At 35.8% G+C, this 22,952-nt stretch overlaps 1 protein-coding gene across 1 annotated transcript in view; it reads right to left on the bottom strand.

Moving 5' to 3' along the window:
• BTAF1 (B-TFIID TATA-box binding protein associated factor 1) overlaps positions 1-22,952 on the bottom strand; it is a 42,928-nt gene that overhangs the window by 2,233 nt on the left and 17,743 nt on the right. Inside the window, exons 9-37 of the mRNA XM_042817933.1 lie at positions 21,866-21,955; positions 20,776-20,871; positions 20,364-20,540; positions 19,682-19,822; positions 19,434-19,558; positions 17,925-18,045; positions 17,745-17,849; positions 17,382-17,531; positions 16,610-16,752; positions 16,268-16,442; positions 15,584-15,787; positions 13,415-13,841; positions 12,242-12,432; positions 10,880-11,033; positions 10,680-10,789; positions 9,937-10,138; positions 9,242-9,390; positions 6,987-7,139; positions 6,268-6,389; positions 5,830-5,997; positions 5,585-5,662; positions 5,376-5,505; positions 4,618-4,759; positions 4,091-4,221; positions 3,499-3,624; positions 2,616-2,768; positions 1,824-2,035; positions 787-946; positions 60-230 (exon numbers count right to left, since the gene is read on the bottom strand). Of these exons, the coding sequence (XP_042673867.1) occupies positions 60-230; positions 787-946; positions 1,824-2,035; positions 2,616-2,768; positions 3,499-3,624; positions 4,091-4,221; positions 4,618-4,759; positions 5,376-5,505; positions 5,585-5,662; positions 5,830-5,997; positions 6,268-6,389; positions 6,987-7,139; positions 9,242-9,390; positions 9,937-10,138; positions 10,680-10,789; positions 10,880-11,033; positions 12,242-12,432; positions 13,415-13,841; positions 15,584-15,787; positions 16,268-16,442; positions 16,610-16,752; positions 17,382-17,531; positions 17,745-17,849; positions 17,925-18,045; positions 19,434-19,558; positions 19,682-19,822; positions 20,364-20,540; positions 20,776-20,871; positions 21,866-21,955 (4,506 nt within the window). The remainder of the gene's footprint in view (positions 1-59; positions 231-786; positions 947-1,823; positions 2,036-2,615; positions 2,769-3,498; positions 3,625-4,090; positions 4,222-4,617; positions 4,760-5,375; positions 5,506-5,584; positions 5,663-5,829; positions 5,998-6,267; positions 6,390-6,986; positions 7,140-9,241; positions 9,391-9,936; positions 10,139-10,679; positions 10,790-10,879; positions 11,034-12,241; positions 12,433-13,414; positions 13,842-15,583; positions 15,788-16,267; positions 16,443-16,609; positions 16,753-17,381; positions 17,532-17,744; positions 17,850-17,924; positions 18,046-19,433; positions 19,559-19,681; positions 19,823-20,363; positions 20,541-20,775; positions 20,872-21,865; positions 21,956-22,952) is intronic.

Below are 22,952 nucleotides of genomic sequence, written 5' to 3'. Positions count from 1 at the left end.
AAGCTTTTCCCCAGCTTCCCTCTGGTTTTGGTAGCTATTTCTAAAAAACGTTCCTTTACCTTGTCGAGAGTGAAGAGATCAAGAAGCTGTTCTGTTCCCATGCTCTGTAGGCTTGCATTTTCTTGGCTGATCACTGTATTAGCAATGTTCATTTTGAACTTCTGAAGACCCATAATCTTCTCCTCTAGAGTTCCCCTGGTTATCAGGCGATAGACATTAACAACACGTTTCTGAAAGAGTAAAAACAACAGTTAGCTAAAAGAAAAAAAAAAAAATAACAGCTCCAGTATTCAAGAAAGCGGGAAATAGTTTGGTTTACTCTTGGGTAACTTTATAAGTTTGACTGCTGTTAAGAGAAAAAAATGAGTACAGGGCTATGCTAGCACACAGTAGAGGCATCTGCAATATCTGTGCTGAGGAAGTTAGGAATTTTGCTGTTTGTCATAACTGTAAAGACTGTAACAACTAGTCACTTGTTCCCTGTCAGGCATCAGAGAAGGACAATTCTATGTGGCTTCCCTTCAGTACCTTGTTTTTGTTGCATTTGTTCCTCCACTAAAAGGTGATTCTTTCTCTGGATGCTTCTCAGTGACTCAGTATGGAAAAGGGAATCATACAGAGTTGGGGAAAAATAGACCCTTCAACATCTGACGTATGTAAGAAAGCAGTGACTGAAAACTAGGTGGAAATCCCTAGAAATCACTTTGGTATGTGCTATAATCTTAATCTTATCCAAATTTGAAGAGCTCAGCAAGAAAAAAGATGGGAAAATAAAGAGTTTTTCACCTGTCCAATACGGTGTGCCCGGTCCATGGCTTGCAGGTCTCTCATTGGGTTCCAGTCATGTTCCACAAACACTACTGTGTCTGCCCCTGTCAAGTTAAGTCCCAATCCACCAACATGAGTAGTGAGCAACAGAACATCTATAGATGGGTCATTATTAAACCTGAAAAAAAAAAAAAGGTTAAGCATGGTAAAATTCTTTTAAGGATGGAAATATGAACCTTAGCTGCCTGAGGTTCCTCTGTAGATCTAATACTGAATAAGCAGTATTAAAAAAAGGAGTAATTTATTACTAATTACTAATAAAACAAAATAAAGCTTGAAGTATTTAAGACTTCTATCCACTAGCAATAAAAGTATTTGTACTGTTGGACCTAGGCTAAATAAGTTGACTTGCAAGTCATTCAAGTAAATGTGGGCATAAGCATCATACAGTTCCTTAAAATTGTCTTCCAACTTCTATCCCTGATATTAAAATTAAGATAGACCTTTTTCCTATATTAACACATGCCAGTAACATGGGGGTTTGGTTTTACTTCCATTAATATAGGAAAGAGTCATTAAGTATGAAGTAAAACATAGCTCTTACATTCCCATATCCCAAGTCTCTTAGGGTTCTTCATAGAACTGTAATAATCTCCAGGTGATATACAGAAAGGATAGCATAGAACACCAAGGTCATTTGCTAATTTATGCACTTGTTTTCATGTCCCAGATGTTATAAGGGTAACCACATACTTCCGTTTTGTCTGCAATTTGATGTCTTTACTCAGGTTATAGAGAAAAAGCAGATATTAGCAATTTTCTTCCTCAACATTGTTATTAAAAAGTCATCCAATTACTTTAAAGGCTTAAGTTCTGATGCAGGCTCTTGCTATGAACATACACTTTCACAGGCAGAAGTGTGGCATTTTTATTTTTAATTTCTTTTTAATATAAGTTAGACAGTGATGGCCTGGCAGTACAATGAGGTGTCAGTTACAGACCATAAATAACTCACTGCAGTTGTCTGTATATCAGTCATGAATGACTATGCTTACCGTGAAACAATGGAATGCCTCTGGCCAGCAGGTATGCTACCATCTAATCTTAAGTAGGTGACTGAAGGTAACTGAGGTCTGAGAAGGTCATGCTCTACTATGTCCAGCATGCTCTTGAGTTGACAGAAGATAAGTATCCTGTGTTGGGCCACAACAGCTTCTGTACCACTCTCTGAAGATCCACCATTTCCCAAACCACAATCTAGCAGCAGCTTTAAGCAAAAGGGCATTAAATTAAAGCATACCAAAGTGACAGTAGATCTCATGTAAATTCTGATATGGATGGACTACCAAAAGTAGAAGGAAGAGAAACCCAATAAACTACAAAGGAAGTCTGCGACAGCCATTCAGATGACAGAGAAAAGTCTGATTCTACAGACAAACTACAAGTTTTCAAGATTCATCAGAATATTCATTTTCTTCATTTTTCTCTATTTACAGTAGAATTTGAAATCTTTAACACAACCCGATTTTATCAAACTAATAGTCTCCAGTATAGTAAATTGGAGTAAATCTGCAATAAGAAGGCCAAGAGTAAGAAACAGAAAATAACTACAGTTTCATGCAAGGCAGCAAAATTTAATGTAAAACTCATTTTCTGTTCCACTTCCAATTTTGAGTTTTCTTGGCTAAACAGCAAAATAAGGCATAAACTTTAGAAGGAAACCCCTGGACTCTATTTGATCTGTTACTTAACTCACATTTTAAGACCAGTTTTCAGATTGATGGGATCTTAAAATCCTAAAGCATAGCATAGAGACACATTAAGGCCCAACACACAAGTCTACTTACTTGTTTTAATGCAGAAAGCTTAGGTGCGTGCTGGATATCTCGAAGGGATGAATTATGAGCTGCAAGTTGCTCTGTAATTCTTTTATATTCTGGATGCTGGGTTGTTAGCACTAGTGCTGGATGGTTGCATAGCTTCCGTAAATATTGCAATGCCTTTAATTCAATTTGGTTCAAAGAAACTGTTAGTAACAATGTAGTTACAGCTGTATAGAAGCCACTTAGCCATATTCCACAAATTAGACTGGTGTATTTCCATTTAATTAAATTTACCCTTTTTAATTAAGAAAACCTATATTTTACACTGAATCCGTTACTGTTAGGGCCATAATGATCTTGATTTTTGTTATAGAGATGTAACATCCATGAGAGCAGAGAAAAGGTCAGAGGCATAGGAGCCAAGCAGAACCCTTTGAGAATTATTGTTCCTACATAGCTAAAGCTTAATTTGCAGTTCTGTGAGGCAGTGAACCTTCCCTTCTAACCTTAAGGTAACTGTTTGGTTCATGCTTTGCAATCTTAATTTTGCAGTGTAAATGATAAAACTATAGGCTACTAAATTTAATCTTACTGTTTTGTACTCTTGATAATCATTTTTGGTTGATAGCATTATGTAAGATCCACAAAACCTGAATGCTAGTAAATATTAGTAAAAAAAATTTCAAGTCATATTTACATCACTGTTAATACACTGTAACATAACTTAAGCATAATAGCTATACACCACCTTCCAGGCAAATTAATTAAAAATTCTCAATATTTTACTTACATAACTGTAGGCTTACAGTCTAAGTTAACCATAATAATTTTTCAGTTATAATTAAACACAAATATAATTATCATAAATAAGTGAACAAGTTAGTGAAAATTGGAGAAGAAATTGTACCTGAAATACATGACCTGTAGCTTTAAGCTTTGGTTTTTCAGTTTCTTCACGTAGTGAAATTGAAGAAACTGTTTCATCAATGTCACATTTGGCACGAGACTTGGCAAAGTCTTCATAAAGCTGAACCTGTAGACCATGTTCCAGACAAAAGAATGAGTATGCGTTTTCCTCACAAAAAAGGAAATAACATTTTTCCAAATTTAATTTCAAGTTCAGGTTCTAAACTAATGGAAAACAAGGAAAGCTATTTTATATGTAGCATAAGATCAACATTAATAATATAATCACTTGCAAGTGAATTTCTTTCAGCTTGTGAAGTATTTGCTAAGAAAAATCTACAGATGCCAACAAATTTTTCTTGTAGAACTAAGCCAGAAATTAAGGTAAAGTGCAGTCTGCTGGACTGCATGTAGATATTAATATTACTAGGATTTTTTTTAGTCTTGTGGCCTCAGAGAATGTCAAGAGCTGATACAAAATTGACGTTGGAATACAGAACTGCTTGTTCTTATCTTTATGCTGTTTTTTTTTAAAAAAAAAAAAAAAAAAAAAAAAAACACACCTAAGCTTCCAGCTGACTTTTTAAACATACCTGTAAAGGACTGAGAACACAGTAATAATCTTGAATAATTTTGGGTGGAAGATCTTGCAGTACATCCTCTTTCATTCTCCTTAGCAAGAATGGCAGAACTTGGCGATGCAGTGCTTCCATTGCAAGAACCCCTAGTGAAGGGAAAGGAATGGAAACAAATTAAATTTTGTAAAAATAGAATCATAGAATGGCCTGAAAAGGACCATAATGATCATCTAGCTTCAACCCCCCTGCTATGGGCATGGTTGCCAACCACCAGACCAGGCTGCCCAGAGTCATCCAGCCTGGCCATGGATGCCTCCAACCTGAGCAATTCTATGATTCTATTTGTTTAAAACCATTCCCCCTTGTACTGTTGCTATTAGCCCATATAAACAGTTGTTAAATACAAATAATTCAAAACATTCAGAACGCACAGAGAAAAATAAAAAAAACCCACCCCGAAAAAACCAACACTCTTAACTTGGAATTGACTACTTTTTGAAAGGGGGAAAAAAAACTCAAACCCTGAAGATTTTGATCCTCACCAGCTTCTTGTTCACGACTGGAGCTTCGGGCATCTCTACTTGCCAGTATTGGTTTGCCATAACGAGCTGCAAATTGGCGTTCAGTACCCAAAAATCCTGGCATAAGGAAGTCAAACAATGACCACAACTCTAAGACGTTGTTCTGAACATAAAAGAAACAGTTGTTAAATTCCTTTCAGAAGTAATGAATTATTCCAAGTTATCAGGAACATTTCCATACATACTTAATGCTTCCAGGAGAATATTCCAAAGGTTCCAAACACAATTTTGAACTCCTGAAACCCAGGGGCTCTTTCATCAGTTTAAGTTACATACTCTTCAACAGCTAAGTGGATTTTTTACAGTATCTGATGTTTTAAGCCACACACTCAGTTATGGACAACAAAATCCAGGAGATTCCACTGGTCTTAGTCGTGGATGGGATGGATACTCCAGACATAAATCATTAGGACAGAGCTCAAACTGTAGAGTTCTTTAAGTCAAGGTTCCTGTTAACTTCACTTGAAACATTAGGAAATGCTCTTTTCCTGCTCACTACCTTAACAAGTGGTAGAGAGTCTTTGAGACCCACACTATCACAGCTCTATATGTAGGCATAATGGGAAAGAAGATTTACTTTTAAACACTTACTAACAAAAAGCTTATTTTACAGCATGTACTTGGAACAAGAGAACTGTGATCAGCCATAAATAAAACAGAACGCAAAATGCTCATTCTTACTACTCACCAAGCTCCTTAGAAAAAAGAACAGCAGTTACCTGAATTGGTGTCCCAGAAAGAATTATCCTGTAATTGGCAGTCAGCTGTTTTACTGCTTTTGACAGTTTTGTTTTTCCATTTTTTATTACATGGCCTTCATCAAGAATGCAGTAATTAAACTTAATATTTCTAGAAAATAAGAAAATAGACTTAAGTAGTATTCAAAATTTTAAGTTATTAAAACCTCAGAAAACAAAGTAATTCTTACCTGAAGAAATCAATGTCATTTCTCACAACATCATACGAAGCCACTATGAGATTGTGCCTTTTCACCTGATATTGTAATCTTCAGGGAAAAAAAAAAAGACAACGTAACTGAAGTGTCCCTTTATATTATTGCAGCCTTAAAAGTACCACCATATGTTTTACCATGATCACAAACTGTGAACTGCAGAATTCGGTATGATATTTTACTGTGCCTAAATTATAAACACAAAGTGCAAAATGTATTACCTTGCTCTCTCAGTAGGAGGTCCTGTATAGTGCAAAGGATTAAGATATTCTTTGGAGCAAAATTTTCCCACTTCATCCACCCAGTGTCCTGTGAGTGTAGGAGGGCATACCACCAACGAGGGAAGGGGGACACTGTCTACCAGTTTTGTTCTTGCATATTCTTGAGCCCTTTAAGAATATCAAAACAAAGTTTTGTTGTTGTTTTTCCACTCCTGGAGGTGGTGGAGGTTTTATTCTGTGATTTTTTGTTTTTTTTGTTGTTGTATTTTAAAAAACAGAATCACAGAATAGTTGAGGTTGGAAGGGACCTCTAGAGGTCATCTGGTCCAACCCCCAGCTCAAGCCAGACCACCTACGCCAGGTTGCCCAGGACAACAAATCATAACCATAGATAAAACTTGTTCAAGTCCTTAAGATAGAATATTTATTTAAGCTCACCTCAGGCAATGATCGCCTGCAAGAATACAAATGGACTGTAAAGTTTTCCCTAAGCCCATATCATCACAAAGAATTCCATGAAGTTTGTATTTATTGAGAAATGCCAGCCAGTTCACTCCATCCTGAAATCAGAAAATGAAGAAATGCCTCAGAAGTAAAAAAAAAAAAAAAAAAAAAAAAATCAAAACCAAAAACTTTTGGCTAGCTAAGCTTCACTTGAAACAACTGTATTCCATTATTCATCACTGCAAAACTCCCAAGTGCAACTGGCTGGTGCATCTAACAGGTGCATAGTCTCCATAAGTCTAAAAAGAGATCCCCATAAATGCATCTGCTAGAGCCCATTCCCTCAAATCAGAGGGGAAGTAGACGTAAAAACATAAAGTAGCCAAATGTTATAATGAGGCCTGGCCTTGCAATAGCAAGCTGCTGCAGACAGCCTTAGCAAGGCAGACCTCATTGACCACTGGGAAAAATTACATGAGGAAAAAAAAAAAAGGAATTAGTATAAATTGAATGTATTAATTTGGTCTTCCTCATCCAAGAGTCTAAAATGCACATTGCTCAGCTAATAAGAAAATAATTATGATTTAACAAAGCCAACAAAAAAACAAACAAACAAAAACACAAAGCAAAATACCTAACGCCCAAACAACCTTTCCATAAAACCCTACCAGACTGGAAATTACTGTTCTTGTTAAAGAAGTACAAACTCTCACCTGCTGGTATTTTCTCAGCTCTGCTTTGATTGGTACTGGAATTTTATAGTTTTCCAGTTTTTTTCCATCTAACAATTGTTCCAGAAAGTGGCGTTCTTTAGCTTTCATTCGAATTAATTCTTCAGACATGTTTGGTGGATCTGGTATACCAGCCTAAAATAGCATTTTTAAAGCAGCAGTGTTAGGGCCATGGTACTTAACTCTCACACTGATGAAATAAAACCTCATACTAGCTTGGATATTTTAAATAAACAGATGGCAAACATCCGCAATCTTCTCAACTTTATAGAAAATAAATCCAGGGAATTTTACAGCTCAGCAAAAGAAATTAAGTATTAAAAGCTAAGTGACAAACAAGAACAAGCATCTGCTAAAAGGAAGCCAAAATATGTAAATAAAAAGAAAGGATAAAGAAAATTAAAGCAAGCACATCAACTTTGTTTATAAAACTCTACAATTACTGAACTTTTTTTCTGAGGTTAAATTAAGATTCCTCAAGTCAAATATCTCCCCATAAAAAAAAAATGTGCTTCCATATTTTACTCACTGCTCTGTTTCTGACTTCAACCCTTACAGTTATTAATTTAAATTCCTTCTTTGGCCTCACATTTAAAATTATTAGCATTCAGAAGACTGCCCCTCAAAACATACCAGTATTTTCTCTCATTATTAATCTACTTCACATGACTAAGCTTGTATACTTAACACACAACATCTGATACCGAATCTCCTTATCTATCAATCAATTCATATTAAGGAAGTTCTTTATTTAAGTAAGTAATAAAACAAGTGTTCTACATTTTGAAGAGTTGCTTACTAAATTAACACAGCTTTAAAAAATGTAACCTACATGTATTCCAAAGTACAAGGATATGAAGAGAACTGTGTGCTGGAATGAACAGCAGCACAACAGTCAGATTGTTTCCCTAGAAATTCAGTTCTGCTGTGCTCATTTTCAATTTGAACATTTCAGTGTAAGCATACAGAAAGTGCTCCTTCCAAGGCAGTTGCTTATTAGTTGCTTATTATCAGATTTTAAAGGTTCTATTACACTAAATTAAAAATCAAGACAATAACACATCCTAAACCTATTAAGCTAGTAATATTTTTACATTTTAAAAAGGACATATGAATTCTCAACTGTCTTCTGTTACCATCTGGTGGTGAAAATCAGTTACTTGAAAGCCTTGAAGTGCAATATTAAAACATATTGGAGGTTTCAAGCTGCAGGAAGAGTGATAAACAGAAACAAATCTGTACTGCTTAATCACCACTGGATAATATTCATGATCTTGCCAGAAGCTGTGGAATTTGTTTTCTGAGTTTAGAAGAGAATCTTTGTTTCAGAGGGGATGGAATTATGTAGTTCAGCATGTCTGGTATGATGCTATATTTTTGGTTCTACGAGAAAAACAATGTCGATAACACACTGACGTTTACAGTTGCTGCTAAGCAGTGTTGTACAGAGCCAAGACCATCCCAGGGAGCTGGTAGAGAACAGAATTACGACAGCTGGCTTGAACTGGCCAAAGGGATATTCCATACCATCTGACATAGCGTGGAGAGTTTTGAAGAGGGTGAGAGTCCATCTGTGTCTTCCCTTGTTCGTGGGGCTAGCTGGGCATTGGTCAGGAGGTGGTGAGCAATTGCTTGTGCATTACATATTTCATACATTCATTTATGTACACCTTCATATACATATACACCTTCATATATTTATACACGAACGTGTATAGTACATTCACATATATATATATATACACAAATGCATATATATAAATGTGTACAGCATATGTATACAACATATACACACACATCTATAGTCATAACTATTATCCCTTTTTCTCTAGTAAATAGTTTTTACCTCAACCCATGATTCTACTTTTTTTTTTTTTTTTTTTTTTAATTCTCTCCCACATCACCCTGGCAGTCACCATACCCAGGAGAACAAACATACAACTTCTAAGCTGCTTTACACACCAAATTAACGTATGCACTTTAACTTGTGTACACAGTTGAACTAAACTTCCTATAAAGACAATTTTTATTTTAACACTGATTTATGAAATGCTAGCAAAGGGTTTCACTTTTCTCATTTTACATTATAAAGAATAAATCATCAGTTGCCTGATCTGGACTGAATTTCTAAAAGACAGTTATTTATTCAGCATTTAATGATCCAGAGGCTTGGGCTTTGTAGCTGATGCGAAGACAAAACAGTTCATATTCTCATTATACTTAGAACTTCAACTTACCTCAAGAGGCATTAGTCTAATTAGTGTTGCGAAGCACTGAGTAGCCATGAAACGTACACTGTCTGTCTGATCGCTCATTCTACCCAGAACTGGAACTACCAGAAGAACAATGTATGGAACAATACCTACGTCGAGCTGTTCCATTACACCTGAACCATCTATTAAGGAAATAGTGTTTACACGTTCAGCATTGTCTGACATTATCCACCTGGCAGTTTCACATACAAGTTATTAATACATTATTCAAATGAACAAGATTTCTACTAACAAAGGAATGAAAAAAAGTTGTCTGATCTACCCAGCTACACTTAGGGCCAACCCAGTGAATTGCACTACTTCGTGCTTTTTGGTAACATTAAACATTAACTTCCTTATTATTTTTCAGTTTAGTTCATTTTTTTAAGCTTGTTCCCGGACAGTAATGTGGGTTTCCACATTCAGCATTCTTTAGAATATTGAACTGCTTCCACCAAAACTTCACTTGATAAATAATGAAGACTAATAGTAATAGAAACTAAAAATAACAAAGAATAAATAATGGAAATAAAGTTCTTATATTTGTTATCTACAGGAGACAATAACTTAACATTCTACCTCAGTCCCCTTCTCATTATTTTTAGGCAATGGCTTTTGTTCCTCCAAATTTTGCAGCTGAAGAGAGGCTTCTGCATTTCTGAGTACTCAATCAAGGATACATGCAAGCGCTTCAATTGCGCCTTCTTGTTTGGTGTTGTCATCTATTGCTCCCAGCCATGGTAGAACTTGCTCTAGAAATATATTCATTGTTTCCATGGTAGCTATTTTGCTCATAACACCTACACAGCGAGCAGCCATGTGTCTCACTGCAGTGCTAGGATGTTGAAGGCACATACAAAGATGAGGCAAATGCTCAATTAACTGAATAGAGGATAGGGGAGAAAAAAAAAAAAAGGAGGTTACTATGACCTATTAGAAAAATATTGAATTATTTTAAAGTAAAAAATGTTTAAACCATTGTTGCATCCAAAAGGTGGAGTGCTTAAATTGGTTTCTTCACATGACCTCACTGTGCAGAACTGAAAAATTTTTTCAGAAGAAAAATACAATTCAGCTTTCAACAATTATTATTCCCTACTGCAATGAACGTTCAGAATAACAAAATATTTATTACTTTAGTAAAAGTGCAAGTTAAAATAAAACTTAAATAAAAGACATGTTTAACCCTGGAAAAAATACAGAACTAAGCACTCAGAACTTTTTATAAAGAATCATTATAGATTACAGATGCAGATTAACAAGTCCTTCCAGCCTGCAAATTTGTCCCAGGCTGGTCCCATTTAGTAAACCTGTCCCATTTTAGAAAAACCCAAAAAGAAGCTGTACAAAACAAAGATCTAAAACAGTGTCAATGAACAGACTGAAGTGCTTCATACAAAAAGCTGTTTTTGAACTTCATTACCAGAGGATGAAGCTGAATATCCATTGAGGCTGCTGTTATTTCAAAAACCTGTAAAGAGTTTACTAACTCCTGGGCAGGAGCATCTCCTTTTTCCAGCAAAGACTTTCGATCTGTTAAAAACAGAAAAGGAGTTCAATAACATCATTAACATGCTGTCCCCATCCTTCTAGTCCCCCAACTTTAATTTTAAGTATAATTACCAAAATTATTTATGTGAATGTTGTTCCTTAATGAACCAACCATAGCATCCCAGAGATGAGGCAATCCCTTTGCCATTTCAGCACCAAAATGTTTAGCTATTGTAGATAAGGCAAACTCAGCTCCTCTTCTCTGAACAACATATGGTTTCTGAGCCTGGAATTGAAGAATTTTTAATGAAGTAGTAAGAACAGGATTAAGCTTAATTTACTAAACAAATGTAAACAAGGATGAAAACAAAGTTTCTGTGTTTTGTGAACAGACATACATAATATTCTATAGAAGTGCTGTCAGATTAGTAATATAAGGTCAACTTATAGAAAGGTTATTTTCACATTCAGAAGTTGTATGAAAACTTGCTGTGCAGGCACTAAACTGTAAGATTACTTTGTTATTTATGTTAGACAACAACAAAAAAACCTCACAAAGCAAAAACATCACTCACAACTACACTTTATTTCTCTGAATGATGATTATTTTTAAGGAGGCTCCCATCATTACCTAGGCATCTGATTTTGATGGTGGCTACTTCCCACACATCTCCGTGTTTGTTTTTTTTCTTTACAAATTATTTATTATTTTTTCAGGTTAAAAAAAAGGCAAATCTTACATAGCAGCTTATTTTCTATAAATTTGGGAATGTGGCTTTTACTGATAGGGCGTTTTAGCACTAAGTTTTCCAACTGGTTCCAATTTTAGAGCTAAAGGTATTGCCAATATAGAGGACACCAGTAACAGCAACGTGTCAGCACAACTTTCCAAAAGCAGTACCGTATTTGTTATTAAGCCCTTCTCCTGCTCCCACCCTCTTCAGAGAGTGAAACTGTTATAAACACTAACAATCAAAAATAAAACCCACAGTGCTGTTCAGTAAGCACAGTTCTGACAAGCATCACATTAAATACTTTGGTAGCTTTTTAAGAATAAAAGGATAACAAAAAGGTTTAGCACATCAAGCGTGGAAGTCAGGTGTACATCCTAAACGCACATGAATTTTAAATAGTTTTTCATGCTTCAGAGTTTCCGTTGTGTATCAAAACTCAATGTAAGTAACAGGACACAGTCACAGCTCAGTTTAGGAAAATCCATTTGCATGGATTTATATTGAGATACTGATATCCTGTGCCAAATGTAAGGTTTTTCAGAAGAATTAATTTGCTTAACAACACGCAGAAGATTTAAGATGTTATCACCATCATTAATTAACATAGGCTGCTTGTCTCACAGAATCATATTTTGACTTAATTCTCTTGGGGTAAGGATCCTGGGCAACCTTTTTGTAGCGCTATTGATTTCATTGTGTTCAAACTAATAAAGAGGAGGACTGAGCATACAAATTATAAACGCAAATTTTTCAACTTTACCTCATCAAGTTCTGTAGGAATGCTTCCACTGCTGCCAGTGGGGAGGTCTGCAATTGGGGCTTTGGGAGCTTTAGGAGCAGGACCTCTTCGACTTGTGATGGCAAAAGCAGCTTTCTGGTGTCTGTACAGCGTAATTATTCCCCTGTGCTTAGTAACTGTATGATGCATCCCATCTTTGTCAGAGTTGGGTCCTAAGGGAGAAGAGAGAATAGCTGAAAACAATTTAAGCCGTGGTTTAAAACGTAGGTGAAAGTGATAGTCACTTACAAATCATCTGCAGATCTCAAAGTGCTTTGAAAACCGTGGGTAAGTGTCACTGCTCTCAGGAATGGAAATAAGTATAGAGAAGAGTTACTTTGTTAAGAGTGTATTAGAGACTTGGCAAGGAAATCTGAAGTGCACTGCTAGATGAACTCTCATTCAACAAGAAAATCAAGTAAAAACCAGCATAATGTCCTAAAGACTAAAACTTTTTACCCTTTGAACATAGTTTGAGAATTTTATCATGAAACAAAGAGCAGATGAGTATCTTTGAATTTCTTGATATTTCTACTTAGGCTAATCATCTTAATTTGTGATTGGATATGAATGTATTATTCTACTCTGAGATGAAGGAGAACACATTAAAAAGGAAGTAAAATCTCTAATGGCCAAACCTGAAAGTTGGTTGAAGATTTTATAGATAGCAAGGTTTCAATTTGCACTGCTCATTAAATCCACACATTTTTAGCACTAGACAGTCACTTTAAGAAACTCCATGTCCACAGCAAGCACAAGATTTTTTGTTAACTTCAAACATTGCCCTCATCTGTTGTCACCTTACAATTAGTCTACAGAACGTAACACAAATCAGACTTTTCCCCTTTCTTTCTGACAAGCTACTTCCTGGTTTCAAAACTGATTCCATTTCAATGAAAAGTTTCATGACATGGATTAGAAATTGATAGTGATAGGCAAATAACAGTAAGTAACTAAAAACTGGAACTAAGTTATATTACATTAATCTACACACTGTGTGGAACTGCAAGATACCTGAATGAAGTAATTACTAATATATAAAAGATTGTTGCTGGCATTTTAATATACTGAAAGCAAGATTCACTCAAATATTACAAATACAAATTTTAGCAGTTCAGAGATAAGCACAGATCCTAGCAGTTCTGCATAGCATACCTTTTGAATTTTCATTGCCACTCTGAGGCTGTGCAGGACACGCTGCTAATGGGGTGAGATGTGGGTCCACACAGAGGGAGTTGCAGAGATTTTTTATTATCTTGGAGTTGGGACAAGGAGACCTTGTTGTACACTGCTGAAGTAATTTTGCTATGCATGAAGCCACATAGTTTTGTACTAGCGTATTCTCCTCTTTTCTGATAGCTTCCATTAAAGGCTTTATAACAGGATTTAATTTTTCTGGCAGTTGCTGCAAATTCACAACCGCACACGCAGCAAAAGTATGGACTCGCAGATGCAGCACTTGCCACTCTTGATTTGTTTCTGTAACAGTCATTTGGACTTGCTGTCGTTTACTATCCAACTGTTGCAGAATTTTAGGATTCAGAGTAAAAGATGATGTCACTTCATTAAAAACAGAAGTAACCTAGTGAAGAAGAAGTTACAAATTATTTTATTTACTATAAAAAGGGAACAAACGCTGAACAACGTGGTTTTAGTGGCAGAACATGAGCCACTTCCAACATTCCATAGAAACCTCCATTTTTACCAGCAAATTACAGGAAGCGCTCCGAAACAGGCTCTGGAATCTTGAACTCCAGGTTAAGTGGAAAATTAGGCATATTAAGAACATTTCAGTTCTGTATTCCCAAATCTAGAAGAATTTAGATACTTCCCAAAAGATATCCTATGTTCACCAAATATATCCAGGTATTTTAAGTCTACCTATAAGAAATCATAAGATACGAGTGAAGGAGAATACATTATGAGTACAATAGGCCAGAAAGGACGTGCAGGGTTCTGTGCATGAGCAAGTTCTATGATTTTCTTTTGAGGTAGTGCAGGCTGATGTAAAATTTAAGGAAAAAGTCAACACAACATAAAGCTGGCAGCACTTGTGATATTTCCCATTCTCCCCCCCAAACTGCCAACTACTGCTGCTTAAATTTGTCACAGAAAACAGACTGCAAGCTACAAGAAATCATGGGAACACTGACCTTATTTTACAGATAGGATACATGACTCTGAAGTAGGTGAAAAATGTACATGAAAAACGGTAACTTTTAAGAGAGTGAGGGTGTTTTGGTACTTTTTTGTGCTTTTCTTATGCGCTTATTGAATTTATTTATTTGCTTTTTACTTCTAAATGTTCCAGTCTTTCAACAATGAAGCGATACACATATGTCAAGTACTACACATGACCTTGATTAAGGGAATGACCAAGGGATGCAAAAAATGTATATAGGTAGAAGCAAAGCATTTTTACATCTAATGCATGGAAAACCATTCCACAAAAAGAGTATGATGTATTTTTAGAGGTGAAGATAGCCACAAAAGAAAGCAAATAGTTGTGGTATGCATCTTATGAAATCTTAAATTCAAAATGGGTATCTTTTGCGTAAGCATGCAGCAGTCAAGCAACTGTATTATTAGACTGAAGAGTAAAAACTTGAGGTATATGAAAACTCCTTTAATTAAACAAAAGCTCTTATGATTCTGTCTAGCTTTTCCTTGGGAATCTAATCAATTTAGACTGGCTGCCAAAATCCCTTCAACCCCTATATGCAACCTTCTATAACTTTAAGGATACGTTGAGATTTCCAAGTTAAGCTACCACTAAAATATTACCATCTTACCATACATCTCCGAATATTCAACATCTTTCTATAGTCTAATGGTGGCCATAGTGACACAAATCCAAACCTCCTCGTTCTTCTCAGCATACCTACACATCTCCCCTACACCAGTCACCTTTAATTTAAAGGTCTCACATAGAAAAGATCCCATCTTTTACACAGAATATTTTTTTAGAAAGCTCTTTGCATGAACTTACACATTTATTTGCAAGTCTTTTGATGGTTGTCTGAAGCATTTGCACTTGCATTCTTTTTTTTCTTCTGTGTAGATTTCAGTAGTGCATCTACCACCAGGAATCAGAACAGTGAAAATTTTTTTCTCTGCTAAGCACTTAGATTGGATTCTACTTCATTTTTTAAACAGTTGGTAAACATCATGGAGGGAGGTGGTGTGTGTATCTGTTACGCACCTCATGTCAAAGTATGAAGCTATCGCATGATTTCTGGGAGTTGCTGTCTGTGTAATAACTACTGAATATGTATTGCAAGACAAGAAGAGATTTGAATGAAGGGCAGGCATGCCTCTACTTACCAGATCATTGGCTTGATCTATTGTAAATACACTGCAGTTTATTCTGTTTCCAATGTCAATGTGCGCATCAGCTAACAATGAAATAAGCTGTTTACATTCATTCTGCATTCGTGTAAAAGGAACAGCAATTTCATCATAATAGAGGTGTTCAGACAGCACCCCAAGTAAACAAGGTTGCACGCAAATTGCCACAGTTCTACATTCCTGTAAAAGAAAAGACAAAACACATAATTTGTATTTTTGAGTCATCAAGATTTCTTCTGTTCAGTTTTGAGTAATGAACAACAGAATCCAAATACAGAAGTTTAGGTACCAGAGAGCCCATTAACATTTTAAACTTAAAATATTAAAGATTATGAACAAAATGTTCAGTCTGTCACTAAGAACTGGAATGACAGTAGAACACAGGGAAGATGTTTATGCTAAAAGCAAAGTTGACACAGATAACATGCATCTTGAATAGATCAGTTTGTAGAAGAAATGTGAATGTATTTACTGATTCACAGTTCTGACAGTTGACATTTAACTACTTGAGTAGCATAATTTACTCCCCCATTGTCTAGCTATCAAGATTTTGGTATTTTAGCTTATCTACTGAAATTTTATTTCAAGCTGAAGTAGCAGATGATGAGCTATGGATTAAGTTAGTAAGTCAAATTTATTTTTGCTGCAGAAACATCCTACCTTTTGCAAGGCTGCCCACTCACAGATTACTAATGCAACACTAATCCTCTGCAAGGCAGATTTAGAATTCAAGTGGAAGAGCAGTAGCTGAGCTAATGATTCAGCTGGCTTTATTTCTTGAGTAACAGTATTTACACCGGGGTCACAAATACAGCAACAAAGTGCTCCCAGCAACCTGACAAAAGGAGAAAGAACATTTGCTTCAGTGTTATGATCACTTGTCAATTAATGATTCAAACTGAAGATGACAAAGCACTTTACATAATTAGATTTTAACAGAAACACTTTAACAAAAAAGATAAGCTGCTTGTAAATATTTTTTCAGTTTTCCAGTAAACTGACTTTGCTGCCATCATCCGAGCTCGCATGACAACATAATCCCTGGTTGTTGGATCTTCTGCAATGCTGTCTGCCCCAGCAATATATTCCTGAATTACTTCCTTGTTCTGGGTTTGACCTTGACGCAGTTTAGCAGCTGCCTTTTCCTAAGGAATGAAGTTGAGAGAGGTTTAAAATAAATGTGTTTATAATAGAAAAGACAAATTTATATTTCATAACATTTCCAGTAACCATCTTTCCCTGAAAAAACTGGCCTAACTCAAAATGTTTCTTGGATGGCAGACTCGTGAAAGCAGTTACCCATTCCAAGCCAACTCTCCAGTAATTCTCTATGGTGCAATTAAATGAAAGATATGGTTCCTTCACCTGAATATTAACTCTCAACATGGAGCTGAAAAAATTTCATTTTCAGTGAACACAAAGGAAAAATTAAATCTCTTCCAGAAACTTCAGAAATAAATTACTGTTTTTCGACTTGATGCAATCCTACAACCAGATTCTGAGGAAATCGCTGCAGATACATAGAACCTCATAAATACTTGTGAAATACTAGATGCACATTGAGCATATACATGATAATACTCTGAATTCCAGAGGATAACTTCAGAAGAACTATTTTTCTCTACAGAATTGAGGTCTACAAGATAAGCAATATTTACCATTGTGAAATGCAATACTACTCCCCATTAACACTTTCAGAACACGGCCATTACTGTAGCAGCTAATTACTTCCCTACTTTCCCCACAACACTTACCGAGATCATATTTCACTTACTTTTGATCTGGTTTTTACTTCTAGCAACATATTTAAATCAATTGGCAAATGAGATGGCTGCATCATTAAGCAGAGCCAAGCTCCCATCCATGGACAAGCAGCTGCAACCACATATTGAACAGATGCTTTGTTTAGCAGTTCCAGCCATACCTGGGGAAAGAAACAGGGTAAATCATGATTTATATGTGTTTTCACATAAAATCACATATGTAGAAACTATCCTGTTTCCTTTCAGTCTGTATTAATGCATCACATGGGCAGACTACAAAATGTGACACAAACAGATTATTCTTTATTGGTGCTAAAGCACAGAGGATATGAAGACGTGAATACACAAACAGTATAAATCTAACTCACAAATACCTTATGAATAAGATCCAGAATTTCTTGGTTGCTTTCTAAGATACAGAACTGAAATATATGTCTCAACATGTCTTGCAGAATTGGAGTTAGCCACGTTGAAGAGCTCTGAAACAAGAATTATCACGATTGAAAAGATTCCAATATTCATCATAACAAAATGCTAGTAACTCCAATTCTCACCTGGTCTTGGGTAGAGAGCAGTGTGAATAATGTTTCCAGTGCTGCTTTTCGTACAGAGGATATAGTATGATGCAAGAACGGCCACACACGTGGGACCAACACTGTGAGCGACTGCTGAATACTTGTACATGAAGGGGTGATGGAGAGGCAGTGAGAAGAGGAAAAAATGAAAACAGTTAATTTTGTTTTATTCAGAAGAAAGAGACTAGCATATATTGGGTGATTTCAAGTGAAGGATCATATTACTACAACTTGTATAAATAATATATATATATTATAAATAATTTGAGTCAGGATCATTATTTTTCATGACAATACTGTTTTTTTCCTTATAGTATGAAGTGCTAGTTGATTTAAGCATGTATTTTTACTGTGTTGTTTCCTAAATTCTTCTTTCTCCTTTGTTACTTTGGAATTTATTATTAGGTATTTATGAGTTACGATCCAAGCTTGTTTTTATTTATTATGCATGAACTTGGACGTCAACTGCTACTACATGATGAATTACAGATGGGGTTGCTGGTGGCAGAACTGCATTCTTAATTTTGTATTTGTGCTGAAACCAGCTTTGGCAGTGACAATCATTCAGAATGTGAAAGGCAAGGTGTGTTAAGCGTAGCAGCTGTGAGTTTACCGTGTGTACGATGAAAGAACACGCTAACATGCATCCTTTACTTTGAAAATCCTGAATAGACAGAAGCTCAACACAGTCTTCAAACTTAAAGAAGGATTTGTTTTCCTGTTCTAAAAAGCTAACAATTACTGCTTTTAGCAATTACAAACTTATATTTTGAAAAGAAAAAAAAGGCCTTTTAATACTAAGAGTTAGTAAGGAAGGAAAAAACTTGTCTTTGAAGAAGGGACAAACGTTATTCACTGTCATACATAATGAGAAATACTTAACATCTCCCCTCCGCTTTCTTCAGTGAATGTTTCAGTAACTTTATATGGCAATTTTTTCTCCTCTTTTTCATTTTGGAACAGAAATGTTTACCCACCACTTTATCTACCTTTATCAGTCACAGAATGACTGCTTGTACTATTGATTCAAGTTTTCATGTTCACACTTACTTTGAACTGTTTCAATAGTCAAGCTTTAATGTCCAACAGTAATGTTATAATTGCTGTTTTGATGTAAATAGTTTGCACGCTCGTTTGGAATTTGTCAACGAGGAGCAGATAAGAAATTGTGGAAAGAATCACCATTTAAGTGCAGCTAATACATTTTACAAAATACCCAATACAATCAGTGGAGTTAGAAACAGAGAAGCAAAAGACACATATAAACAACATCTACCTTTTAATTATTTTTGGGCCCACTACTAATGAAATGAAACCGGGAGCACTGTCCTAACCTTCCCTTTGAGGAAAAGCAAGAGTAAAATTAAAATACTGATTTAAATTAAGTATCTCCTTGGCATGTGATTTGAGCGCTATTTTGATTATTCCTATCTGAAAATAACTTGTGATTTATATTAAATAATGAAGTAATACAAATTAAAAAGTTACCTGCATTTGCGGACCTGAGGATAAGTCAGAAGAGAAGAAAGAAGGATCATGATACTGTTTGTCGAAGCTGTCAAGTCGTCCAACTCGAGGAGCGCGTCCCATAACGTATTAAGAATGAAAGGCACCTAGGACAAATAAACAGAAAAGGTTGTCAGACTGAAAGAGAAGATATTCACGTGCTAACTGTTACGTGTTACTTACTTTGCTCAGAATTTTGGATCAGAATTGATGGAAAACAGTTCAGTTACCTTCTGAGACTGAAGGTGGACCAGGCTTTCCACTACTGGTACTAAAGATGCTGCAGCAACAGCTCGGACATCATCATCCAAATCTTGGAGACCTTCAACTATTGCAGGCAACACTTTAGGCAATAATGTATCAATCATGTCCTGCCAAAAAGAGCAGAAGTATTTTTAAACTTAACAAACACAGCACACACCGAACAACTAAAAGGTATTTGTTACATAACAAGAGGCTACAAGTCCAATAATGTAATCTAAATATTAAAAGGTACCATTCATTAAGTAAAACCTAGGTTATAAATTTAAACATTAATTTAGCTTGGGTTTTGAATAAACAAGAACCCAATGTTTGCAGAATAATAACATGAGCTAAACTAAACCTCTTGCAGCACACAGCTCTGTAAACCTCACGCCTGAAAATATCAAAGCTAAAAAGGCACAGCCTCTATTTATAATTTGTTTTTTTGCAAGTAACTGTTAATGAGGTTACAATTGTACGACACCGCGAAACACCTGCTGATTTCTGCAGCCTGGATAATAAAGTTGCAGTCATACATCTTAACCCACATGAGATGCAGTGCAAGCAAGGTTGGTTTTCTCATATCTATCTGTTGTTCCAGCACATCCTCATCTTTGAGCAGAGCTTTCTGCTCCAAAGCTCACTACAGTTTGTCATGAGAGTTATTACCTGACGCACTGCCAAAGCATACTTAATTCCTAGGAGTCCACCATGTCTCACTTCCCATTGCTCCTGTGTAAGCAGCTTCAGGAGAACATCCACAGTTTTATGAACTCCAGTCTCGTTCATATGCTTTAGTACCACTCCCAAAGTCTGAGCACAAGTTTCACGTACTGGTGCTACCACCTAGGTGATGAAAGAGGCATTTCATTATGAACTTTGACTTATAAATTAATGAGTAGAATCTGATGAGCACAATTGTTATACAAGGTGAAATATGTTTATCTGCTACTTTGTAGTAAGCATCTGTGAGCAGTTAGAGCAAGCACATGCAGTAGCACTGCACAAAGTGTAACAAATCTGCTGCAGTATCATCTCCTGCAGAAGTCTGCTGATCTACCTGTTCACTCAGACAACTTACTTCATCTGAAACAAAGTCTCCAAATCTGTCTAATGCAAACACACAAAGAAGTCTAATAACCAAGTCTTCCAGCCACTCCTGATGCTGCTGAATCATCTGTAAAAGGAAAAAAATGAATATCTGGTCTGTATTTATTCATAAAGGATTTCCGACATTCTTGTGTTTGCTAAAATTATTTGAAAAGGTATCACAATGTATGTTTAAATTGACTGAATCCAGTCATCTTGCACAATTAAGGCAGAAGAGTCAACACTGATTTAGCTCTGACCTGGCTTATCACAAACATCACAATGGTACACATAGTACTTTCATCAAAAGGCTCCAAAGCATCATGTAAAGTAGACCGATGACTTTATTCCTATGCAGCATGTAAAAGTAAAGTCACTCAATCTATCGTAATGTCGCTGTGTTCTAGGCAAATTACAGTGTGTTTGAAGAGTATTCAGAAATGAACATGAACTATGATGCAGTGCACTTCTCAGTCAAGTCTCCTCCAGATTTAGGTAATTACATCAAGCTTGTTTTGAGGCTCTAGCATCTTGTTAGAGTCCCAACAGCTTTGCGACTCTGAACCCCAGAGGAGAAACCCCGTAAAAGGAACCACTCACTACTACTCTGACATCATCTTTCGCACCTCCACTGCTCACCTACTAGATTACCATTTCTCTTAAAAATTAAGGGAGCTTCTGCTTTCTCTGTGCATAACGTATACTGAAGTAATACTGATCTACATGTGATATATATATATATATCTTGTCATTCTTCAGCACTCTCTAAACCACAAGCTCTCTCTGCTGCTGTTACTGCCCTATCAATGTGAATGAGACTCACTGTTAACAATAAGCAAATCACTCTTAATACATTTTTTTTAAATTTTCCTTTAAAATACATGGGAAGTATGTAAATACTTTTGTGTGTTTAATCAGTTGAGGTGGTGATTTGATCCAGATTGTTTTGAGTTGAAAGACCTCATGGTTTGTATTCCCTCAAAATGACCAATCTTCTGCAACGCTTAAGCATTTTAAGAAGTCAGTTTACTAAATCCAATTCAAGAAAGCTACATATTAAATTTACATGACCAGAAACTCACCTCTTCTAATGAGCTGTCTCCCATTTTACCACCACTTTTACCATGAGCTTTGAGTATCTCTCTCAGTCCAGTACCTGCACCATGTCGAACCTAGAAAAGTGAAATAAAATGTCACTTTTAGAAGATTTAGGAACAGAAGATTTAAAAAAAAAAAAAAAAAAAAAAAAAAACACCACAAAAAAAAGCTCCACAGTGCAACTGGTTACACTAGCTAATTCAAACTTTTTTTTCCCCTAATAGAGATATATGCAATGCCATAGAGTTAGTGGTACTTCATAGACTTGTGGACAAGGGTAGCATTTTATTAGATAAAATTAGATTGTTTTAGAACAGGGTAGTATTTATTAAATATTTGTCAGTTTATGGATAGAAGCAAGTAAGAATTGTTTCTGTTTTCTATCAGAAAGAATGCTGTTATCATATTTGCACAAATGTACCCAACAAGGCACTTGCTACTATGTTATAAAACACTAATTTTTGGAGAAAGATCAACAATTACAAATACAGTCACCTCATATGAATCTCAGGTGCTCTATAAAACACTCTGCAGTGATCTAGAAGCTAACTAGTTTTTGGCTTTGGAGGATCTGAGTGACACAAGGAGCTGCTCAAAGATAAACCACTTTTACTAAGCTTCTAAGCTAAAGGAAAGCAGTGCTCTTAGTAGACTTCATATTTCTTATAAACTGATCCCCTCAGTGGATATTTTGGGATCCACAACACAAATTTCTGAGAATTACTATTCAGCTTAGCTTATAAACCTACCTTGCTTGGCCAAACATTAAGAGAAAAGTGAACAAATGTGGCAAAGCAAATTATGGCAACGTATATGCGCCCACCAAATATAAAGAGTTGAATGCATGTAGAAAGAGCTTTGGAGATTACAGAATACCAGCAGAAAGGTATGCTATGGCAATACCTGTTTCTCATACTTTTGATCCCTAGCTAGCTACAACTGGATAACCAAGAAAAACTAGCATAACAGCTGCACAAAAAGTTACAAAAGCAAAAATTTGAGCCTGGTTTTCACTGAGAGGCCTTTGCACAGGTTAGAGCAGAATCTACTGTGTTATTTTTATAAAGAGCA

This window comes from Centrocercus urophasianus, unplaced genomic scaffold (genome assembly GCF_019232065.1).
Source record: "Centrocercus urophasianus isolate 14NV4802_14NV808 unplaced genomic scaffold, USGS_Curo_1.0 seq_17, whole genome shotgun sequence".
Classification (NCBI taxonomy): Eukaryota; Metazoa; Chordata; class Aves; order Galliformes; family Phasianidae; genus Centrocercus; species Centrocercus urophasianus.
Note: the sequence above shows the minus strand (reverse complement) of the source record. Positions and strands in the feature narration are given on the sequence as shown.